General features: G+C 38.9%; 1 protein-coding gene across 5 annotated transcripts in view; it reads left to right on the top strand.

Annotated features, from left to right (window-relative positions):
- ARHGEF12 (Rho guanine nucleotide exchange factor 12) overlaps nucleotides 1–23663 on the top strand; it is a 146786-nt gene that overhangs the window by 98263 nt on the left and 24860 nt on the right. For all 5 annotated transcript variants that reach the window (XM_029956769.1, XM_029956771.1, XM_029956770.1 and 2 more), the window contains 14 exons: nucleotides 2160–2252; nucleotides 4265–4375; nucleotides 4654–4752; nucleotides 10521–10563; nucleotides 10855–10960; nucleotides 11384–11521; nucleotides 11992–12024; nucleotides 12344–12458; nucleotides 13134–13239; nucleotides 15043–15255; nucleotides 19837–19969; nucleotides 21254–21289; nucleotides 21618–21772; nucleotides 22750–22896. In XM_029956769.1, coding sequence (XP_029812629.1) covers nucleotides 2160–2252; nucleotides 4265–4375; nucleotides 4654–4752; nucleotides 10521–10563; nucleotides 10855–10960; nucleotides 11384–11521; nucleotides 11992–12024; nucleotides 12344–12458; nucleotides 13134–13239; nucleotides 15043–15255; nucleotides 19837–19969; nucleotides 21254–21289; nucleotides 21618–21772; nucleotides 22750–22896 — 1528 coding nt within the window. The remainder of the gene's footprint in view (nucleotides 1–2159; nucleotides 2253–4264; nucleotides 4376–4653; nucleotides 4753–10520; nucleotides 10564–10854; nucleotides 10961–11383; nucleotides 11522–11991; nucleotides 12025–12343; nucleotides 12459–13133; nucleotides 13240–15042; nucleotides 15256–19836; nucleotides 19970–21253; nucleotides 21290–21617; nucleotides 21773–22749; nucleotides 22897–23663) is intronic.

Below are 23663 nucleotides of genomic sequence, written 5' to 3'. Positions count from 1 at the left end.
ATTGATTCATAAAGATTTGATAAATGGAGAGCTACTCCATGATAGTATTATTAAGTGGTTCAATGTTACATTGCTTATTGTGGTGAAAATACATAACAAAATTTACCATTTTAATAATTTTTAAGTATACAGCTTATTGTCACTAAGTTATATTGACATTGTTGTACAACCGTAATCATATCTGTCTCCAGACCTTTTAATCTTCCCCCAGCTCAAAGTCAGTACCCATTAAATACTAACTCCCCATTCTCCTCTCCCCAGAGTACCTGACAACCACCGTTTGACTCTGTGAATTTGACTAGGTTAGGAACCTTATAGAAGTAGCATCATACAGTGTTTGTCCTTCTGTGACGGTCTTATTTCACTTAGCATAGTGTCTTCAAGGGTTCATCCATGTTGTAGCATATGGCAGAATTTCCTTCCTTTTTAAAGCTGAATAATAATCCATTGCATGCATATACTATGTTTTGCTTGTCCATTTATCTGTCAGTAAATACTTGGGTTGTTTCCACCTTTTGCCTGTTGTGAATAATGCTGCTGTGGCCATGTGTGTACAAGTATAGGTTCAAGTGAGTTCGTTTAGTTCTTTTGGGTATATATTCAGAAGTGAAATTGCTGGATTTTGCATTTTCTTATATGAATACTTTTAGCATTTTCTTTTGTTTTCTAATTAGATTTGGATAAAGTTTTATAGTAAAAGATTTAATTAAACAGTGTATTATGATCCATCAATTATTAGCAACATAAGGGCTATTGAAAATTCAGAGACCTTAAAATAACTATAAAATCAAAAGTTGTCTTCACAATCATTCTGAACAGATTTCTCGTTTCACCATTTTTTAAAAAATGACTAAAGCCTTGGGGTTTAAAAAACAAGTTGTAAAAATGGCAGAATCAAGGTTAGAAGATGCAAATACAGAGGGCTGCAGCACCCTTACGTAGGGAAGACCGTAGCTACATACAACTTCAAATAACTTGTGGATACATGCGGATGCCTTCAGCTCTAACTGAGATGCACATGACCCCCCAGATCAGTAGAGCCCCACTGTCCTTGCTCAGCCCAAGATCCTGCATGTCCAGCTGCTGTCAGGTTTGAGCCAAACTCATTCTTACCCTGTTTCTTCCCAAATTTTTATCTCCTTAATACCGTATGGCCTTTGATTTTAATATTTATGGACTTCATACTCCGCATATGTTTTGCATTATGTGTTAATGCCCTCACACTGCCTTTCTCCTGCTCAGTCCGTCCCTGTAAGTGAGTTGACAAGTGGGTGAGCTGTTGCACGGCAGGGAGATCTGCCTGCCGACATTTTCGTGTTTATAACTTTGGTTCTTTGTTTCTATACAAAATGATTTTAATTTTGTGTGATTGCTTGAAAATGTTGTTGCATTATGCCAGCAATTTGCAACCGGGAGTGATTTTGTCCCTCAGGGAACATTTGGCAGTGTGGGGAAACATTTTTGATTGTCATGACTGGGAGGCTGCTGGCATGTGGTGGGTGGGTAGAGGCCCAGGGTGCTGCTGAACATCGTACAGTGCGCAGGACAGCCCCCACAACAAAGAATTATCTGGCCCAAAATGTCAGCAGTGCCAGAGTTGAGAAACCCTGCATTATGCACTTAGGAAAATGAATTGAAAATGAAAAAAACAGGGTTCAGTAACAGCTTTCAATTATACAACGTTGATAGAAGTCTTTGTATTAACCTCTCCACTCACTTCATCTTACCATTTCTACTCTCGTTTTTCCTTTGTCTTGTTGTCTTCATTCACTTTTCCTAATCTAGCTTTTTAGAACTGTAATTATTTACATAAGCCAACTTTCTGTCTGGAACAAGGTTTATATGAAATGAATGGAGTACACAGAGATTAGAATCAGATATCCAAGAGTGTAGTGAGCAAAAGGTGTTAATTATTTCCAGAGGAAAGGTTCTTTTCTCCCTAAGAACAGTTGATACTGTTGTGGTTTTCTTTGCTGAAGTGATTCATTGCCTTGAACACTTGAGAATCACTTCTTTGAAAGTGAAGCACTTAAAGAAAATCAATAAAATGAAATCTAGTCAGTTAAGTGAACCATTCCTTTTTGATGATTTGGCTTCATTCTTTCTCTGAATTTGACCAGCAGATAATTTTTCTGTTCCTTTTCTCTGAACGTTACCAGGATACCCAGTCACTCATCGGGAGTCCCTCTCCCCGTATGGCACCTCATATTATTGGAGCAGAGGATGATGATTTTGGTACTGAACATGAACAGGTGATGACCTTTTTTTTCTTCTAGAAAACAAATTACTAATTATTTGAGATATTTGGTTTGTTATAAAAATGAATACTTTTTGGAGATTGAAATTATATTTGTAAAGATTTGAAGCTGTATTTTAGAGCTAAGATTAATTGCTTGAATCAGTTGTTTATTTTAGCTTTGACCAATAGAAATGACTTTGCTTTTAAAGCTGATAAGAAGTGATTGATTTACACTAAAGTACTTCCTTTTGGGGAAAGGAGGGTGTAATTGTAAGTATATTTTGTTTTAATTTAAAATTCCAATGGTTTAGAAACATGATTGGCTTGATTTTTAGTTTTGTATCCCACAATCTTGCTAATAAACTCACTTAGTAATTCTAGGAGTTTTGTTTTGTTTTAGTGTTTATTTTTGAGATTGAGAGACAGAGCATGGGCGGGGACTGGCAGAGAGAGAGGGAGACACAGAACCCGAAGCAGGCTCTAGGCTCCAAGCTGTCAACACAGAGCCCAACACGGGGCTCGAACTCGCAAACCTCGAGATCATGACCTGAGCTGAAATTGGACACTTAACCAAATGAGACAGCCAGGTGCCCCTTAAAGCTTTTTTAATAATTTTTTGGGGGGCTCCTTGGTGGCTCAGTGGGTTAAGCATTTGTGATCTCACATGACATGAGGTTGTGAGCTTGAGTCCCATGTCAGGCTCTGTGCTGACAGCTTAGAGCCTGGGGCCTGCTTCGGATTCTATGTCTCCCTCTCTGCACCTTCCCCATTCACTCTCTGTCTCTCTCTCTTAAAAGTAAAACATTAAAAAAAATTTATTTTAAATGAATAAAATTAAATAGCTTTTTGGGATTTTCCACATAGATTTTCCTCATAATTTCCACATAAATTTTCCACATTTATTTCTTTATTTCTTTGTTTCTAATCTGTTTATCTTTTATTTCTTGTTCTTACCTTTATTGTACTGGTTAGGACTTCCACTATGAGGTTGAATTGGAGTGGTAAGACAGGACATTCTTGCCTTATTCCTGACCTTCGGTAGAAGGGTATTTAGTCTTTCATCATTAGGTGCAATGTTAGCTATATGTATTTTGTAGATACTTTTTATTAGGTTATGGAAGTTTACTTATTTCTAATTTCTGAGAGTTTTTAAATCATGAATGAATGTTGAACTTTGTTGAATAATTGACATGATCATATGTATTGTTTTTCTTTTTTAATTTAGTCTCTTAATATGATAGATCACATTGATAGTAGTGTGTTGGACCAGCTTTGCATTCCTGGGATAAACCACAGTTGGTCATATGGTGTATTTTCCTTTTTATATATTGCTGGATTCAATTTGCTATTATTTTGCTGATGTTTATATTGTTTTTTTTATGGAGTATATAGGTCTATAGTTTTCTTTTTTTAGAATGTTGATATTTGGGAATTGCTGTCCTCTTAAAATGACTTCAGAAGTGTCCCCTCTTGTATTTTTTGAAAGAGATTGTGAAGAATTGGTATTGCTTTAGATTAACCTTCTTCTCTATTTAAACATGAGAAATTAAATGGAAATTGTGATTCAAGTATACCTTAAGTTGAACTATTAGTTTTCTGTGTTCAGTATAATTATTCTAGGAGTCATCTCTCTTAAAATTCTACATCTCCTTTTCCTACCACCATTTCTGTGATTAGGAAGACATTTATTTCATTATTAGGCAAAAAGCCTCCCATTACATTTTAGAAGTGTTGGTACACTGGTTTTTTTACGGACCGGTTCGTAGACATCTGAGCTCCTCGGTAATTATCTATTGAATTTGCATTCTCCTAAGATGGTCTTTCTTCCAAGCTATTTCCAAGAGATTATTAATTTCCAGAGAGAGAGATTCCATAAGCCTGTGTGTTCGTAAGTTCCAGTGAAATTTTTAAAATCTTGAATTTCTTAGGGTATGTCAAATACATTTGGGTAGTTATTTTTAACTGAGCTTACCTTACATTTTGCATCTGTGTGGTGGAGTTATTGATGTATCATTCTTTTTCTAGATCAATGGGCAGTGCAGCTGTTTCCAGAGCATTGAACTGCTAAAATCTCGCCCTGCGCACCTGGCTGTATTCTTACACCATGTAGTTTCACAATTTGACCCTGCAACATTGGTAATGTATTTGACAATTTAATCAATTCAGAGTTCATGCATTGATTCTTATACTGTAAAACTTTGTACTTCTGCAAGATGAGTTTCTACACATATATGAATATATACGTAAATTAGTTTAAAAGTTATTAATTAATTTTTTAAAATTTCATTGCATGGTTCGATTACATTGTTTGTAGTGGCCTACTTCAAAATTTTGCTACTCTGTGAAGATCTAGTATATTATATTTTTCATGATTTCTCACTTTTTTTCTCTTTTCCGTTTTTTCTCTACTACAGCTCTGTTATCTCTATTCAGACCTATATAAGCAGACCAATTCCAAGGAGACTCGTCGTGTCTTCCTCGAGTTTCATCAATTTTTCCTGGATCGATCTGCGGTAAGTTACCAAGTTAATACTATGTCATCTTCGCTGTCATACATTGAGTTATAGGTCTCCTACTTCCAGTTTTCCCTCTCCTGTTTTTGGACATTATTATTTTGGACTTTCTGACATCTATATTTATCTCAGTTACTGATTACTCCTGTTACTCTTATTATTTCTAAATTAGCTGTAGGCTCTGAAGTCTCACTGTAGGTTTTAGGGGGTATACACATACATTTGGGTTTATGCATGTGCATAATTAGGATAAGAGAGTGAAAAAGAGCACACAAATGATATACACATCTATTGGGATCCAAAGGATGATACTGGTATAATGAACTCTGGTTGGCCTTTTTGAAGTCTGGAGGCACAACTTTAACTAGAAAATGGTGGGAAAGTCTTACATAAATGATAATAGTGTTTATTTTATCTTACCAGTAGAAGTTTTTATAAGGTTTTTAAACTAATGAGTTTTATTATTCTTGGCCTTGTGGTAGGGTAAGTACCAGCCCATAGTAGTCCCTGGATAATGGTGCTGCGATTCCTGAGGCCTCTTCCACGTTTGCTCCTCTCTCCATGACTGTGTCACAGCTTCCCTCTCCTGAAACCTCATCACCTCCTCTCCTGCCCTTTCTCAACTCATGACTTTGCTGTTTCTTTGAGGAATCTGAAGTATCTGCACACAAACTCCAGATAATATCAGCTGCCTTCAGGATAGCATTTGCTCTGCCCTTTCTCCTGATGCTGTGGAGAGACTGTCTTGATTTATCCAAGGGCGACTCTTCCCCTGTTTACCTGGACTGCATTTCCTTCTTCCTACTCAACAACATTATCTAGCAATTGCCATCCTTCTCTCTGATATCATCATTTTTTGGTTTTCTGTCGAACCACTCACATTAGCGTGCAGACGTTGTGAGTTCACCAGTCCTAAAACAGACATACCCACAAACATTTTTGTCTCCACTTCTCCCTCCAGCTCTTGCTGCATTTTCTTTGTATTCCTTTACAAAGTTGCCTGCACACCTATACATTGCAGGATACAGTTACCTTGCCACCGAGGCCTTCCCTGACCAACTACTTGAGATTTTATCCCCTTCACTTTCTGTCACCTGTCTTGTGTTATTTTTGTCGTTAGAACTTTTGTTTGTTTATTTTGTCTATATTCTTACTCTTCTGCCCTGCATGTAAAGCTCCATTAGGGCACATATTTTAGTTTTGCTTGTTCATTGCTGTTTCTCCAACACTGAATAGATCTTGGAAGAGTGGTCATTCTGATATTTATTGAGTGAATTAGTTTGGGTTCTGATTATACTGCCATTGTTTAAAATACTACAGGAGCACCTGGGTGGCTGAGTTGGTGAAGCAGTCTGACTCTTGGTCTTGGCTCAGGTCATGACCTCATGGTTCAGGGGTTTGAGTCTCATGTCAGGCTCTGCGCTTAGCACAGAGACTGCTTAGGATTCTCTGTCTCCCTTGCTCTCTGCCCTTCCCCATTCACTCTTTCTTTATCTCAAAAATTTAAAAAAAAGACATAAAAAATAAAACATTATACATTATATTCATTAAGATAATTTACTTCCATGAAGAAATGATAGTATGTTGAAGTATTTGAATTTCACATTTCTTTTTTTTTTTTTTCAATTGAAGTACTACTGACATTCAATATTATATTAGTTTTAGGTGTACAACATAATGGTTTGACAATTGCATATATTATATATAATGCTCACCATGATAACTACAGTTATCATCTGTCACTATACAAAGTTATTACAGTATTATTGACCTGTATTTCCTGTGTAATATGTCTCATCCCTGTGACTTATTTATTTTTTTATTTTTCTTGTAAGTTTTGATTCCAGTTCATCAATATGCAGTGTTATATTAGCTGCACACGTAATCGTGATTCAACAATTCCATGTATCACATGGTACTCATCACAAATGTACTTTTTAATCCCCATCACCTATTTAACCCATCCCCTACCCCACTTCCCTCTGGTAACCCTCAGTTTGTTCTCTCTAATTAAGAGTCTGTTTCTTGGCTTGTTTTTCTTTTTTTCCCTTTGCTCATTTGTTTTCTTAAATTCCACATATAAGTGAAATCATATGGAATTTGTCTTTCTCTGACAGACTTATTTTGCTTAGCATAATACTCTTCTAGCTCCATCCATGTCACAGCAAATGGCCAAGATTTCATTCTTTTTTATGGCTGAGTGATTTCCATTGTACATATATATGCCACAACTTCTTTATCCATTGGACACTTGGATAAAGTTGATGGACACTTGGGCTGATTCCATATCTTGACTATTGTAAATAATGCTGCCATAAACATAAGGGTGTGTGTATCCCTTTGAATTAGTGTTTTTATATTCTTTGGGTAAGTACCCAGTAGTGTAATTGCTGGATTATAGGACTGTTCTATTGTTAACTTTTTGAGGACACTCCATACTGTTTTCCAGAGTGGCTGCACCACTTTGCATTCCCACCAGCAGTGCACGGGTGTTCCTTTTTCTCCACATCCTCGCCAATACCTGTTGTTTCTTGTGTTGTTCATTTTAGCCATTCTGACAGGTGTGAGGTGATGTCTCATTGTATTTTTGATTTGCATTTCCTTGATGGTAGTCATGATGAGCATCTTTTCATGTGTTTATCAGCCACCTGGATATCTTCTTTGGAGAAATGTCTGTTCATGTCTTGTGCCCATTTGTAATTGGATTAGTTGTTTTTTGGGTATTGACTTTTATAAGTTCTTTTTATACTTTGTATGCTAACCTTTATGGGATATGTCATTGCAGATATCTTCTGTTTTGTAGGTTGTCTTTTAGTTTTGTTGGTTGTTTCCTTTGCTGTGTAGAAGCCTTTTAATTGAAATGTAGTCCCAATAGTTTATTTTTGCTTTTATTTCCCTTGTCTCAGGAGACGTAGCTAGAAAAAAATTGCTATACCCAGTATCCAAGAGGTTACTGCCTGTATTCTCATCTAGTATTTTTATGGCTTCAGTCTCACATTTAGGTCTCTCATCCATTTTGAATTTACTTTTGTGTGTGGTGTAAGGAGGTAGTCAGTTTCATCCTTCTGCATGTTGCTGTCCAGTTCTCTCAACACCATTTGTTGAAGAGACTGTCCTTTTCCTGTTAGATATTCTTTTCTGCTTTTTTGAAGATTAACTGCCCATGTAGTTGTGGATTTATATCTGAGTTTTCTATTCTGTTTTAGTTGATCTCTGTGTCTGTTTTAGTGTCAGCACCATATTGTTTTGATAACTACAGTTTTGTCGTATAACTTGAAGTCTGGAATCATGATACCTCCAGTTTTGCTTTTCTTTTTCAAGGTTGTACTGGCTATTTGGGGTCTTCTGTGGTTCCATACGGATTTTAGGATTCTTTATTCTAGTTCTGTGAAAAATACTGTTGTTATTTTGATAGGGATTGCACTTAATATGTAGATTGCTTTGGGTAGTAGCATAGACGATTTAACAATATTCGTTCTTCTAATGTTTGAGCATGGAATGTCTTCCCATGTCTTTGTGTTGTCCTCAGTTTCCTACATAAGTGCTTCATAGTTTTCAGAGTATAGGCCTTTCACCTTATTGGTTAGGTTTATTCCCAGATATCTTTTTATTTTTGGTGCAGTTGTAAATGAAATTGTTTTCTTAATTTCTCTTTCTGATGCTTCATTATTAGTGGATAGAAATGCAACAGATTTCTGTATGTTGATTTTGTATCCTGTGACTTTACTGGATTTGTTTATCAGTTCCAGCAGTTTTTTTTGTGGAGTCTTTTGGGTTTTCTATATATATCATGTCATATGAAAATAGTGAAAGTTGGGGCACCTGGGTGGCTCAGTTGGTTAAGCTCCTGACTTTGGTTCAGGTCATGATCCCACAGTTTGTGGGTTTGAGCCCCGCGTTGGGCTCTGTGCTGACAGCTCAGAGCCTGGAGCCTGTCTTCAGATTCTGTATCTCCCTCTCTCTCTCTGACCCTCCCCTGCTCATGCTGTCTCTCTCTCTCTCTCTCTCTCTCAAAAATAAATTTTTAAAAAAACATTTAAAAATAAATAATAAAATAAAATTTGAAAATAGTGAAAGTTTTACTTCTTCATTACCAATTTGGATGCATTTTATTTCTTTTTGTTGTTTGATTGCTGTGGCTTAGGCTGCCAGGACTGTGTTGAACAGAAGTGGTGAAAGTGGACGTCCTGTCTTGTCCTAGACCGTAAGGGAAAGCTCTCAGTTCTTCCCTACTGAAGATGGTGTTAGATGTGGGTTTTTCAGATATGTCCTTTGTTATGTTGAGGTACGATCCCTCTGAACCTACTTTGTTGAGGGTTTTTATTATGAATGGATGTTGTACTTTGTGACTTGTTTATTTTATAATTGGAAATTTAACCTCTTAATCCCCACCACTCATTTCATTTTTCCCCCACCCTGTTTCTCCTCTGGCAACCATCACTCTTCTCTGTATTTATGAGCCTATTTCTGTTCTTTGTGTTTGTTTGCTCATTGGTTTTAATTTTTAGGTTCCATATATAAATGAAATTATGCAGTATTTGTCTTCTCTGTCTCGACCATTTTCCTTGCATGATACCCACTTGGTCCGTCATGAGGTTGTGAGTGGCTAGGTGTCATTCTTTTTTATTGCCAAGTAATAATTCCACTGTGTGTATCTACCACATGTTCTTTATCCATTCATCTATCGATGGATACTTAGGTTCTTTCTATATCTGGCTATTATAAACAATGCTACTATAAACATAGAGGTGCATGTATCTTTTTGAATTAGTGTTTTCATTTACTTCGGATAAATCCCCAGAAGTTAATTTCACATTTCTCAAGAACTCCAAGCTAAGTCAAATCTTTATTTTGTTGCTTGTGATCTTACTAAATTTATTAATATTAAAGTGTAAGAAACCTGATAGATTTATTTGCTAATTATTATTTTATATCACAGGTGGTTTACTTATTTCATATAAATACAGAAATTGAGCATGTGTATATTTTTTTATATTTATACTAGCAATACTTCCAGGAGAGTTGATTCGAGCTATTGTGTGACAACTTCAGTGAAAGAGAAAACTTTGAAATCATTTCACTGTTCTTGAGATGAATATTAGAGATCTCATAACTTGAAGCAGAGACTAATTTTTTAATTTTAAGCTTTAGATCTTACAGGAATTAAGTTCTCAGAGTGTATTACAAGTACGTATACATGACAAAGTAAGCATGAAGAGGTTAAGATACTTTCTCTAAATACAAAATAAGTTTTTTCTAAGACATTTCCCAGACTGATGAGAGGGAAAACACAGCTATGTGGTAATGGGACTGGAGACTGCAGTTATTACGGGGAAAATCCTTGGCTGAGAAGAAGTTAATTATGGTTACCTTCGTTGGCTCAATAGTAAGAACTACAGATGGTTATTGGAGATTTAATACCACAAAGGCTCAACGTTGACATCTAGTACCTTCTCATTGGGCCATGAATGTTGTGAGGGTTCTTTAACTTTACATGGGAAATTACTGGTAACAGGTGGTCTGGAGTCTGAAGTACAGTGAAAAAAAAAAAGTCATGGTTATGTATGTATATATATGACTAGATTTTATACAATATACACACAGTTTCAGGGCTATGAAATTTGGATGGGATAAGTGAGCTTAAACCTGAATGTGATTGTAAAAATAGTTAATCCAAGTTGTATCTCTTCATTTTATACAAGTCCTTATATATACATCTTGAAAAGTCCTTGGTGTTGTTTCACTTTTTGTTTGCATTTTTGTTTTAGCACCTGAAAGTTTCTGTTCCTGATGAAATATCAGTAGATCTAGGTAAGTCTGGAGTATCAATATCCTGGAGAATGATGTCTCTGTTAGCTATGTAGCACAGCTTGTTTTATCTGTCACATGGTAACTAGTAGACCATTTGAATCACAACAGAAATGGAGTCTGTGATACATTAAAGGTATGTGAAATGGAATTGTGAGGTAGAAAACAAAATGCCCTGAAGACTTTCTCTTGGTCTTACTCTGAGTTTGCACCAAATAGCATTGATATGTTGCCAGTTATAATGCAGAGAATATACCTTCACATCTCATAACCCCTTGCCTTTTCTTTATGCAGAAAAAAGAAGACCTGAGCTTATACCTGAGGATCTCCACCGCCACTATATCCAGACTATGCAGGAAAGAGTCCACCCAGAAGTTCAGAGGCACTTGGAAGACTTTCGGTAATCTTGGTGGTAGATATAAACTGATAATGGTTATTCCGAATTAACTTTCTGTTTCGGTATGAAAAGGTTACACATTACGTCCCTGGCTTAGCATATGGTCTTTATCACTGTGATTAAAACATAATGAACATCTGGAGTCAAAGAGTTGGCATGGTACTGAGTCCACAGTCCCCTATCCATATGCTTTCGGGATTTGAGCTCAATGCGCTTCTAGGCTAAGCAGGATGTGTGTTCTGTTGAGTGATCGCCTCTAGAATTCTTTTCCTCTGGTGTCCTAGGTGACGGGGGCCCCAAAATAGAAAACTGTGACATTTCGCCTGTTGCTAGAAACTCATGGCCACGGAAACTCTGATGAAACATCTCCAGAGGGCCACGGTCCTTCTCTAGGCCACCTCAGGAAGCTTTTCCTCTTCCCTTTAGGCAGAAACGTAGCATGGGACTGACCTTGGCTGAAAGTGAACTGACAAAACTTGACGCGGAGCGAGACAAGGACCGGGTAACTTTGGAGAAGGAACGGGCATGTGCGGAGCAGATTGTTGCCAAAATTGAAGAAGTGCTGTAAGTAGCAGAAGCGTGTGCAGACTCCCCCTCTCTCCTGAGGTGCTCGTTATGCTTCTGCACCCTTTGAACAAACTCAGAGGGGGAGTCAGACTGCGTATGTGGAGCCATGTATTTTGGCTTTAATGTTTTAATTTTTAAATTTTGCTGATGTTTTAGAAAAGTTGTTGTGTTTCTTTTTCTGGGTATTGGTAAGATGAGTAACTAACTATAAAATGTCTAACTGATCAAAAGCACTTCCAGTGGTTTCAGTTCATGTGCTTTGAAACTGTTTGAGGCCAGAAAACATTTACAGTTGAGGACATGAGTGAGAAGAGCCTGTAGTCCATCTGCTGGAGGGTTCAGGTTCTTCCGCTATTTCATGCCAGGTGACAGAGACTGAGCTCTCTTCTGTTGCTTCAGGTATCTGACTTAATAGCAACTCCTCCATTAAACCATAATATTTAATTTCCAAATATTTTTATTTTTAGGATGACTGCTCAGGCTGTAGAAGAAGATAAAAGGTAATATAACTGAGTTTGTTTCCAGCAATTTTACAAAAAAGGAACTCTCTTTTCTCCTCTCAGTCCTAAATTATTATTTCTTTCTTCTAACTTCAAAATATATAGTGTCTCCCTCTGGTGGCCTCTATTTTATTCGACTAATATTCTGGTGTCCTGAGTAGAGTCCTTTTCTATTTGCAACCAGTAGATACCTGCTTAGTTTTTCTTTGATGAATGAATTCTAAGAATTCCTGTATTGGGTTTTTGAAGTCATTTCATGTCTTTATTCTACCCACCCTCCCTTCTCAGAGTCCTTATTTACATAATCCTCTTCCTCCAGTTCAACAATGCAGTATGTCATCCTTATGTACATGAAGCATTTGGGAGTAAAAGTGAAAGAACCTCGAAATTTGGAGCACAAACGAGGTCGGATTGGATTCCTTCCAAAAATCAAGGTAAGACTGGATACTGGCGTGTTCAGGTCTCCGTGCTTCTTTACACGGGGTTGCAGCGCCTTCCTTCATCTTCGTATTTACCATTTCCACGAGTCAGTGCTGGGCGTGCTAATGCATGTAAGACAGGAAACTAAAAAATCTAGAGAGAGATCCAGGCCCATAAACTAATGATCAGACAATGTGAGGAGTGCAGGTAGCATGTATGCCAAGCGCTGTCCCAGCTCTGTCACGGCCTCAGTCTTTGCTTTTATGGCACCAGTCACAGTTTGTGATTCTTTGTGTTTCTGTTTAGTTTTTGTCAGATTGTGCAGCTCTGTGAGGGCAAGGGCCTCCTTCCTTGTGTCCCCAGCTCTTAGCACAGTGTCGTCACACAGGAAGGGCTTATTGTTTGTTCAGCGGAGGAATGAATTCCTTGGAAGAAGCCCCCAGTAAAACTACCTTTTGTTTTCCAAAACTGTCAGCTCGAAACGGGTTGAAAAAAGGTCTTGAGTTTGACCTGTACACGGTACTGGGTGCCGGCTTAGCTCTAATGAGTGCTGCGTGTGTGTGTCTCTCACTTACATTTGACCAGTTCTTTCAGCTGACCGTTAGAATTGCGTTTCTGTGTCTGAGAGCAACAACAGAACTCCACTCTGTTGTGTCTCTCTTATCTCTCTGATTGCACCTCGAATCTAGCAAAGTATGAAGAAAGATAGAGAAGGCGAAGAAAAAGGGAAGCGCAGAGGATTCCCCAGCATCCTGGGACCCCCAAGGAGACCCAGCCGTCACGACAACAGTGCAAGTATGTCTTCCCTTCTGAGGCTCAGTTAGCGAGAATGAATTGCTGGAGAAAGGTGTTCTTGAAATGATTACATTGAACTTCCAGTGTGCCTTGTTGGCATTCAGAGTTATTTCTGAGCTAACTGTCCTCACGTGGCTCTATAATTATCTTAAACATCTTCTTTAGGGGCACCTGGGTGGCTCAGTCAGTTAGGTGTCCAACTTTTGCTCAGGTCATGATCTCGTGGTCTGTGAGTTCGAGCCCCATGTTGGGCTCTGTGCTGACAGCTCAGAGCCTGGAGCCTGCTTGGGATTCTGTGTCTCCCTCTCTCTCTGCCCCTCCTCAGCCTGTGCTCTGTCTCTCTCTCAGAAATAAATAAACATTTAAAAAAATTGTTTAAAAATCTTCTTTAATTGTAGTGTCCTCTCAGTTGTCCATAGCATAATTTACTTACCTCTTCTGACTTTATTTGCATTCAAATTCTGTTTGTTAAATTAAAAAAACAAAACGTGCGTGAATTTCTCCACCATTCTTTGTTTAATCTTTTTATACACGTATTACTCACTCTCTCCATACTTCTACAACTCCTCCACCTCTCCATTGTGCTTTATTTCCCGATCTCCCTCCACTGTCAGGCCTAATGGAGAGATCAGGCCTCTGCATGAGAAATAGGGAGGGCGGTACCACCGAAGGGACATTAGGTCATGCAGTGGTCTTCAACCGGGCAGCACCACATTTGAAAATACTGGCGAGCTGGAGTGGGCGTGGCATTGTGGTAACAGTGATATTGGATGTTCAACACTGTGAGGAATTCTCAAATACCAGTGGTGCCCACTGTTGAGAACCACTGAGAAGGTGAAGGAAAAAGGAAGAGGTTAAGGAGAATGAAGTGTTTCTTTATAAATTCATTTTTCTTTTTTGGAGAGAGGGAGCATGTATGTGAGCAGGGTAAAGGGGCTGAGCCAAAGAAAGAGAATCTTAAGCAGGCTCCATGCTCAATGAGCATAGAGCCTGATGTGGGGCTCAATCCTATGATCCTGGGATCATGACCTGAGCTGAAATCAAAAGTTGGAGGCTCAATCAACTGAGCGACCAGGTCCTCCAAGGATGGAGTATTTCATAGGTGCTGCTCATGAGATCCAGGGGATATAGAAGAAGAATTTTAGGAATTAGGGAAGGAAGAATTTTAGGATCAGGGATATACAGAGCTATGTGAGGATATGCAGTACTATGGGGGGTGATGACCTGCACATCTTTAGCTTCTCCTGGTCACTGATGCAGACAGGGATGGTCAGCAGGCTGCAGGTTAATCTCGGTAGTCTCTGAGGCATATTATAGTGATACAGCTATGAGTGTTGGGTGGGAGGCAGGGGCTTCCAAGGCTCACAGAAGGCTCCGTCTCCACTCTTACAAGTGAGCACAGTTCTGTGTGCGTCTGTCTCTGTCTCTCAGCACACTCCCTCCCCCACCAGTGCTCTCATCTCCTTTTCTCCTTCTTGTCTCTCCCTCTCATCTGCCACCTTCTCCTCCCTTTCTCTTCCTCCCTCCTCCACCTTCCCCTCTCTTTCCCTCCCTCCTTTGCTTTCTTCCCTTCCTACCTTCCTTTCTTTTGCTCTTTCTCTCTTTTCATCTTTCTCTTTCCTTCCTTTCTTTCTTTCATTTCTTCCTGTCTTATCTATCTATCTATCTCTCACCCAGTAATAATTGATAAATATTTTTCTAGGGCCCACCATGTTCCAGATAATTTTTAGATTCTTATCATCATCATCATTTTTTTTTTAAGATTTTTGCAACATAAATGGTTAACAATGGCTTTCTGTTCAGTTGGCAGAGCTATGGAACTACAGAAGCAGCGGCACCCTAAGCACTTATCCACGCCGTCTTCTGTGAGTCCTGAGCCTCAGGACTCTGCCCGCTTGCGCCAGAGTGGGTTAGCAGGAGAAGGAACAGACATTGGGTACCTGCCAGCCAACTCCGTGTCCTCTGGGGCTTCTGGGGCCACTCTTTCCCAGGAAGGTGGGAAGGAGAATGATCTGGGTAAGCGAATGCTGTAGTGCAGCTTAACTGAGTCTCAGGAGTATAAAACAGTCACATGAAATTAGGAGTAGAGTGGCATATTATTTTAATCAAGGCTGAATCCCTGTTTAACTTCATTTTAACATTTTAGTATCTTCTACAGCTGGTGATAAATCTGTGCTAAGTGATAATTTTGAATTCTCACCAATTCAAAAATATTAATCAAGCCCTCTGTCAGGCATTAGCTCTATATCCGATGCTAGGACACAGAAATGACACTTAGATTCTTGCCCTGTGCTGCTTAGTCCCATTGGGAGATAGTGACACCAATAAAAAATTCAGATTGTGCCTGATCCAATAATGGAAGGGTAAAAGAACTGTTGAGGGGATTTAGTAGCTAGAAGCAGACATGGGGGGAGGCTGAAGAAGACGTTTTTAAAAACCCGAGATACTAGAGGTTTTTTTTTTTTTTTTTTTTAATACTAAAAGGAAGCCAGGAAAGAGGAGGAGGTTGAACATGCAGGGAACGGACTGTATAGAATGAATAGGACAGAGTTTGGAGAAGGAGAGAGGAGATGAGAGGGAGAGGGTGTGTGAAGGGCAGGGGACTTGAGGAGTAGAGGAAGATGTAAAGTAATTGTAGATCACTGGGAAAAGAGCTTGTCACCATATGCCTTCATACTTGTTATGATGGGTTTCTTAAGCAAGTGAGCTGGGTGAATCTGATTTTATTTGGAGAAGTAAATGTCTGTCTATATTAGTGATTTTGGAAGCAGTTCAGTTTCTGGTATAACGAGGTCAAGGATAAAGCTATGGGAGTGATCACTGAAACGGCATAGAGGAGGTTACTAGAACTGAAGGAAGTAAGGAACCAAGAAGCCAGGGAGTTGAATATCTTAACATCCCTGGGTTTTGAGGTCACCTCATGTGATATCAGCAGAGAGGGGGAAGCTGTGAGTCAGCAGCCAAACGTTCAGTATTGCTAGATGATTGTCGTGAGGAGAGAGAGCGTGTGATAATATTTAGGAGTGAGAGGTCAGGTGGCAAGAGACTTTTATAGGAAGGAAAGATAATAGTCTGAGAGTAGTATTGAGGAACAAGGCTATCTGGCTTATCTCTACCCTGAAGTACACCACGTACGAGGGAACATCAGTCTTCGTTTGAGGGGACTGTTGCAGAAGAGACAATCCCCAGTGGGATAGGCAGATTCTTATTTAAGACAAAGAAGGAGGGGTGACATTTGTAGAAAACTCTGGAGGTGTTATCTTATATGGAATTCTGAAGATGTTAGGTTGAATACATGCATAGATTCATGGCTCCTAGCTCTTACTGAAATAAAAACATGGCAGATGGGTAACCAATAACAAATAAATAAAATCCATGAAGAGAAAGGAAGTGGAGGAAGAGAACGTGTTATCAACAAGTAAGAGATTTCAGCAGAGTTTGGGGAGATTATAAGTGCACAGGAGGGGCTTGATGGGCATACGTCAAACAGAGAGGAAGCTGGAGTCCATAATTTGTATAAGGGGTCCTAGATGGGGAGCGAGCGGCCTGCCCCTTAGAATCCTGTAGAGACCGTGGGCTCAGCAGTTGGCATGTGTTCCATGGAGTGCATGAGCAAGAGATAAAGCTGAACATAATGAATTAATTGAAGGCCTGTAATCAAAACGATGATGTTAGCAGTTTCTGATCCTCGCATTGTAAAATGTGAGCCATCTGTCATTTATGTACCAGAAAAGCCATGAGTGTGTTCTCCTTTAGAGGAGTTGAATGAGTTGTGTAGGGAGAGGTGGGTAGGTCCTCCATGACATTAGTGCCCTGGAGTTCTAACAGTTGGGGGACCTGAAGCCTGACAGTCGACATGCCAGAGTCTCCCCCTGTCCCGAGAGCTTCCATCTGAAACGGATCCGCTTCTGTAGAGCTGCAAAGGAAAGCCCCAGCAGCTGCTCAAATACCAATAGGATTCCTCGCTCTTGGAAAAATGTGCTTGTTAGAGCCAAGACCTAAGATAATACTTAATGCCAACCCTACTGATGATGTAAAAAACAAATATGAAATAAACAGAAAAACTACCCCTAGCAGAAAATGGTAATATTATTATATAAATAATATATAATTTTATATTCTATAAAACAAGAATAACAGTGTTATCAAAAAGGAACTTTCAGAAACCAAAAAGAAATGATTTAATATGACCATTATAATACAATAACTGCCATATTAGTTATCAACTGCTTCATGATAACCACCTCAAAGCTTCATAGCTGCACACAGAAACACTTACTATGTCACATTTTTGGTGGATGAGGAACTTCGAGCAGCTCAGCGGGGCAGTTGTGTCTCATGCAGTTGCAGTCAAGATGGCCGTCAGTCATCTGAAAGCTTAGCCTGGGCCGGGAGACCTGCTTCTGCGCTCAGGGAGTTGGCTGGTGGCAGGGGGACTTAGCTCCTTGCTGGCCGCCTCAGCCCCTCACCACATGGCCTTCTCCGTGGAACTGCTTGAGTGTTCCATGACACGGTGGCCAACTTTATCCAGAGTGATCCAAAAGAGAGAGCAAGAAGGGAGCCGCACTATCTTTAATGAGTTAGTCTCTGTGGGGTGCACACTGTCACTTCACCAAGGTAGAAGCAAGCCCCTAAATCTAGCTCACACTCAATGAGGGAAGAATTAGGCTCGACCTCTGAGGGAAAGAGGTATCAAAGAATTTGTGCACATAATTTTGAACCCCCAGAGCTACCAAGAATTAAAAAAAAAAAAGTCTATAAAAATAAAGTCAAGGAAACAGTTCAGAATGTTTATCAGAAATACTAAGAGATAGAAATGGGAGAGACAAGAATTATGTAGAGACCCACTTGAGAGGTCCTGTGTTTGATGAAAGATGAGCAGAGGAAATGGAGGAGAGACAATTAGAGAAATCGGAGAGACCGTCTCTGGGGTGAAGAAAAATAGTTGTCTTCAGACATAGTTCACTGGGAACCACCTATAACAAGTACAGTAATAACAACAAGCGCCATACCTCAGATGTCTCTGGAAACTTCCATGTATCAGAGATTGAGTCCTGAAAGCTTTGAAGGGAAAGAAAATGGGGATTGTGCTGCATCACACTTCTCGTTATAACATGAGGGGTAGAATACAAAAAATCACCGAACTTAGAATTCCATGTCTATCCAAATTACCCATCAGAAATGGAGAAGATACAAAGACATTTTCAGATATGCCGGGATTCAGAGTTTAACTGAAATGCACCCTTTCCTGGAGCATGATTTGAGATACACACTCTGGAAAAATGAGACAAGAATTAAGAAAGAAAATTTTACGGGATTCAGGAAATGGTGGAAACAACCCAGGAAAGTGGTGACGGGCAGGCAGTTCCCAGTCAGTAGTGATGTCGCAGGCCGAGGGGGCAGCTGCTCCAGACTGGAGCATGAGAACTAGAAGATAAGAAGAAGGGAGATTCTTGGCAGGTGATAGTATGAGGTAGCAAAGGGAAACCTCTGAGACTTGATAAAATGATAGTGCTTTGATAGCCATAAAATAAAGCCATCTAGAAATGCCAAGTAAAACAGTATTCAGGAAAGTTATGTAATGACCTAACTTTAAATGTGAAACAAAATAATAAATAAGTGGCATAATCTTGAAGTAGCTGATGGAGTGCCTGACCTTGATGCAGTGAGCATTCTATTTTTTATGACCCACAAGTTGCAGCTTTGGACCAGCAGAAAAGGAAACATATTCCTAACCAATATCCCTCTTAACCTGGCAGGAATAATGTGTATATGTAATTTGTTGTATGTTCTATTTTGTGTGTGACTATGTTGGCACAATAATGTAAGCACTCTGTTGGTTTTCAGACTTTTAGAATCCACCTAATAATCGGCAAGGCACAGAGTATTTCGTTGTGGCCATAGATCGTGGAAATGTAAAAATTCCATCTAATGATATAAGTGAAAAATGTAGTTGAAAGAAATGAAGGGTAGAAGGAGGAAATACAAGTAAAGGGAACGATATGGATACCAAATACCTACTTTGATATAGGAGAGAGTTAAGATACTAACTTCTTGATGGGATAAAAATATAGATATAATTCTATCATTTAAACTTAGGTAATAACCAGTTACTCAGATAGTAATAATAGTGTAATTATTATCCATCGGGAAGAAATGGGGGAAAGTGAAGGTGGGAAGTTTAAGTGAGCAAAATCCTCAGGAGGAGAAAGGTGTATTACCTACAGGTAGTAAATGAAGAAGAACTATGAGGTTACTGTTTTGAACTAAATATTAACTAAACATAATAACTAAAATTTGTGTAGAAAAGATTGGCACACGGGTTAGAAAATGATAAAGAAAATGTTTCTCTTCTGGGTTGTTTACATGTCTTGTGTTGATTTTTAAAAGTTGCTTAAAGATAATATTCCTGTTTACTTTTTAGTGCATTTTAACATTTTGTATATTAGAATTTTGGTTCTAGCTAACCTATAATTGAATTAAGGATGTGTAATGGATGGATTGAAGCTCTCCTTGGAGACTGATATTTTTTGGAATCATTGTCTTCATTAACACCATCTGAGGGTCTGACTTTCAATCTGACTTTCGTCTTTTCAGGATCAAAGCAAGTTGGAGAAACCCCCACGTCCGGAGACGGCATGGACAGCGCCCCCCGCACTCCCAATACCATCTTTGATTTCCCGCCGCCCCCGTTAGACCAAGTGCAGGAGGAGGAGTGGGAGGTGGAAAGGTAATTCAGTGATATCTTATGGACGGTGGCTAGGACAGCCTCAACTATTTCATTGTATAGTATTCCCGTACTTTGTTAGTGTTTTCCCCACGTGTGGCTTCTGGAAAAGAACTGGAACTTATTGCTAGTAAATTTTAGACAGTTACTGAAATGTTTTTGAGTTATTTTATATTCAATCACTATGATATCCAGAAGAATTATTTATTAGCCACTGTAGTTTAACCCAGTTTTGAGTATCTCTGGCATAAATTTCTTTTTCTTTTCCTTTTTATTGAAATGCAGTTGACATGCAATGTTACTTTAGTTTCAGGTGTGCAGCATAGGGATTTGACACGTTTGTATGTTACGTTGTGCTGGCCACAGGTGCAACTGCCGTCCGCCCCCCACAGCAGCTGTTCCAGCACCACTGACACCACCACTGACCGTATTCCCTCTGCTGTGCCTTCCGCTCCCCTGACTTACACATTCCATTAACTGGAAGCCGGGACATGTCACCCCCTTCACCCATTTTGCCGATCCCCTCACCACCTCCTTTCTGGCCACCACCAGTGTGTTCTGTATTTATAGGTCTGTTCCTGCTTTTTTTCCTTCTCTGTTCATTTGTCTTTTAGATTCCATGTATAAATCATATGGTATTTGTCTTTCTCTGTCTTACTCACTTAGCATAATACCTTCTAGGTTTAGCCTTGTTGTCACACATGGCAACATCTCATATTTTGTTTTGGCTGAGTAATATTCCACTGTGTATATATATCACATCACTATTCATCTACTGAATGAATAGTCATTTTCAAACTGTTCATCCTCACTTTGACTTTCTCCAAAAGCTTCTGTATCTTGCCTGTTGTAAATCATGCTGTAATAAATGTAGGGGTGCATATATCTTTGGAAATTAACATTTTTGTTTTCTTTGGGCAAATATCTGGTAGTGGACTTACTAGGTGGTTTGGTATTTGTGTTTTTAATTTTTTGAGGAACCTTCATACTGTTTTCCATAGTGGCTGCACCAGTTTACATTCCTACCAACAGCACAAAAATGTTCCTTTTGCTCTACATCCTAACCAAACTTGCTGTTTCTTGTCATTCTGATACTAGCCATTCTGACAAGGTGATATCTTGTTTGATTTGCATTTCCCTGACGATCAGTGTTGGTGAATATCTTGTCATGTGTCTATTGGCCATCTATATGTCTTCTTTGGAAAAATATCTGTTCAGAGTCTTTGGCATAAATTTCTTGATTACCATTTTGTTTTTATGTTGACCCTTTATTCTCCATTGTTTTAGGGTGCCTGAACATGGGACACCAAAGCCCTTTCGAAAGTGAGTAATCCTAAAGTAGCTTTCAACAGAGGCATATTTTAAGAAATAGAAAACTAACATTCTAATTTCAAAGGAAAAAAATTTGTACACAAATCCATTATATAGTATAAAAGAAAGTTCTTAATAAGTACAAAGCACTTAAAAGATATTTATAGAGTTATATATAACACATGTAAGTCATTTTGCATAAGAGGATGATGTTTCAGGCCCTGCACTAAGCGATACTTCAGAAATATGACTTATTTACTGTAAAATAAAACTTGTGCTATTTGCCATTGTCCACTTGATGTCCTCAAAACAAAATTCGTCGGGTTTTTTTTTCCATCAGATTTGACAGCATAGCTTTTGGAGAAAGTCAAAGTGAGGATGAACAGTTTGAAAATGACTTAGAGACAGATCCACCCAACTGGCAGCAGCTGGTTAGTCGAGAAGTGTTACTGGGACTAAAGCCTTGTGAGATCAAAAGGCAGGAAGTAATTAACGGTGAGTTTAATTAGATTTTGTTGTTGTTGTTCACATATAGTGAGTTTTATTAGACTAAAACAAGTCCCTGAGTCTTGGAGTTTGCTTCAAAATTTCTGCTAGCCTTTTGTTTTGTATAAGAGGGAAATTAAACTGGATAGATGATCCTTGAACTTTCCAACTCAAGAAATGCAAATGATTCTATGATGCTTAATAATTTAAAAGGAAAAGGTATTTAGCTTTCAGGGTATTTAAGATTCATAGCATTATAGATCTTGAACTTGAAGGATCATTAAGACAACATTGGTTCTCTTACTTTCCTTTCATGCTTTGTTATGTTTATGCATAGATTATGAGGAAGCTCAGGGTGATTGGTTGAATTAATAAAGATCACACATCTAGGTGAGAATGATGGGGAGAAACCTGGGAACCAGGTGTTCCTTTATCCGAGAGCAGCATTCTTTATTTTACCCTAGCATACATGTGACAGAGATGGGGTGACACGGAGGCTGTGCCCTCCACTGTCTTTAGGTTGCGATTTACATAAATATCCTTCCCACGTCTGGTAACTTTGAGACCTAGTGAAATAACAAGTCTGACCTCAGAAATGAGGGCTTGTAGGGAAATGAGATAACCAAAGTACTGTTACTTCTGAAGAGGGCTCAACTGAGAGGCTATATGCTGTTTGGGCTTATAGCACTCTACCGTCAGAGCTGCTGGTGGTGGGTCCTACTGGAAGAGACAGAAGGATTTTAATATACAGAATAGAATAGCTTTGAATGACATTTTTCATTTGTCAGCATTCAGCTCTTAGAGCCAGTATGTAGGAGGGTCTCATGGATTCAAGAAAGTGACATCAGAGATGCTACACCCTTTCAAAACTATGAACAATTATCATACAGCTCATCTGCTGCTTAATTCCAGTTGAAGCCTGTGTTTAGTCTCATGGAATTATTCTAATGAGGTAATATTTCATATTAACTTTTTTTTCTGCTTAGAATTGTTCTACACTGAAAGAGCTCATGTTCGAACACTGAAGGTTCTTGATCAAGTGTTCTATCAGCGAGTGTCCAGAGAAGGAATTCTGTCACCTTCGGAACTACGGAAAATTTTTTCAAACTTGGAAGATATTCTTCAACTTCATAGTAAGAAAAATCAACTCTGATCTTTGTCCATAACACTTTTAATAGATAAAAGATTGTGAGTATACTGGGGCGCCTGGGTGGCTCAGTCGGTTAAACGTCCGGCTCCGGCTCAGGTCATGATCCCACGGTTTGTGGGTTCAAGCCCCACGTCGAGCTCTCTGCTGACAGCTCAGAGCCTGGAGCCTGCTTCAGATTCTGTGTCTCTCTCCCTGCCCCTCTCACGTTCATGTTCTGTTTTTCTCTGTCTCAATAATAAATAAACATAAAAAAAGAAAGATTGTGTACATATAAAGGCACCATAACAGTAAAATCTTCTCAGTGTATCCATGATAGCATTCCTGAAATAATCTAACTATATGTGAACACATAAGTAAAGAAGTGATCTGATCTCTGAAAACCTCCCTCCCGAAACACCACACCGTCAGCCTTTTGTATATGAAGGGCTAGCACAGGACCTAAGGTCTGAAGTCGATGTCTAAGATGAAAAATACAAATAATTAAAATTACCCTTGGAAGTTTCTTACCAGTTGCAGTGTATATGTTTTTAAAAGTATATGTCCAATATAATGATGTATATATGTTTTGGATATATGATATACAGTATATAAGTTCATGAGGGGATAGTTTTCAGGAATTAATTTATTGTTGCTTGAAAGGCTTGAGTAAATATGTAAAAAATTCTGCCTTGCTGGCTTTCCTTAGTTATAGTCATCTCGGACTTCTGTAGACACAGATTCTCTCTTTGTAAGTCACTGCTTCTCTGTGAT

Source organism: Suricata suricatta, chromosome 11 (assembly GCF_006229205.1).
Source record: "Suricata suricatta isolate VVHF042 chromosome 11, meerkat_22Aug2017_6uvM2_HiC, whole genome shotgun sequence".
NCBI classification, from domain to species: Eukaryota; Metazoa; Chordata; class Mammalia; order Carnivora; family Herpestidae; genus Suricata; species Suricata suricatta.
Note: the sequence above shows the minus strand (reverse complement) of the source record. Positions and strands in the feature narration are given on the sequence as shown.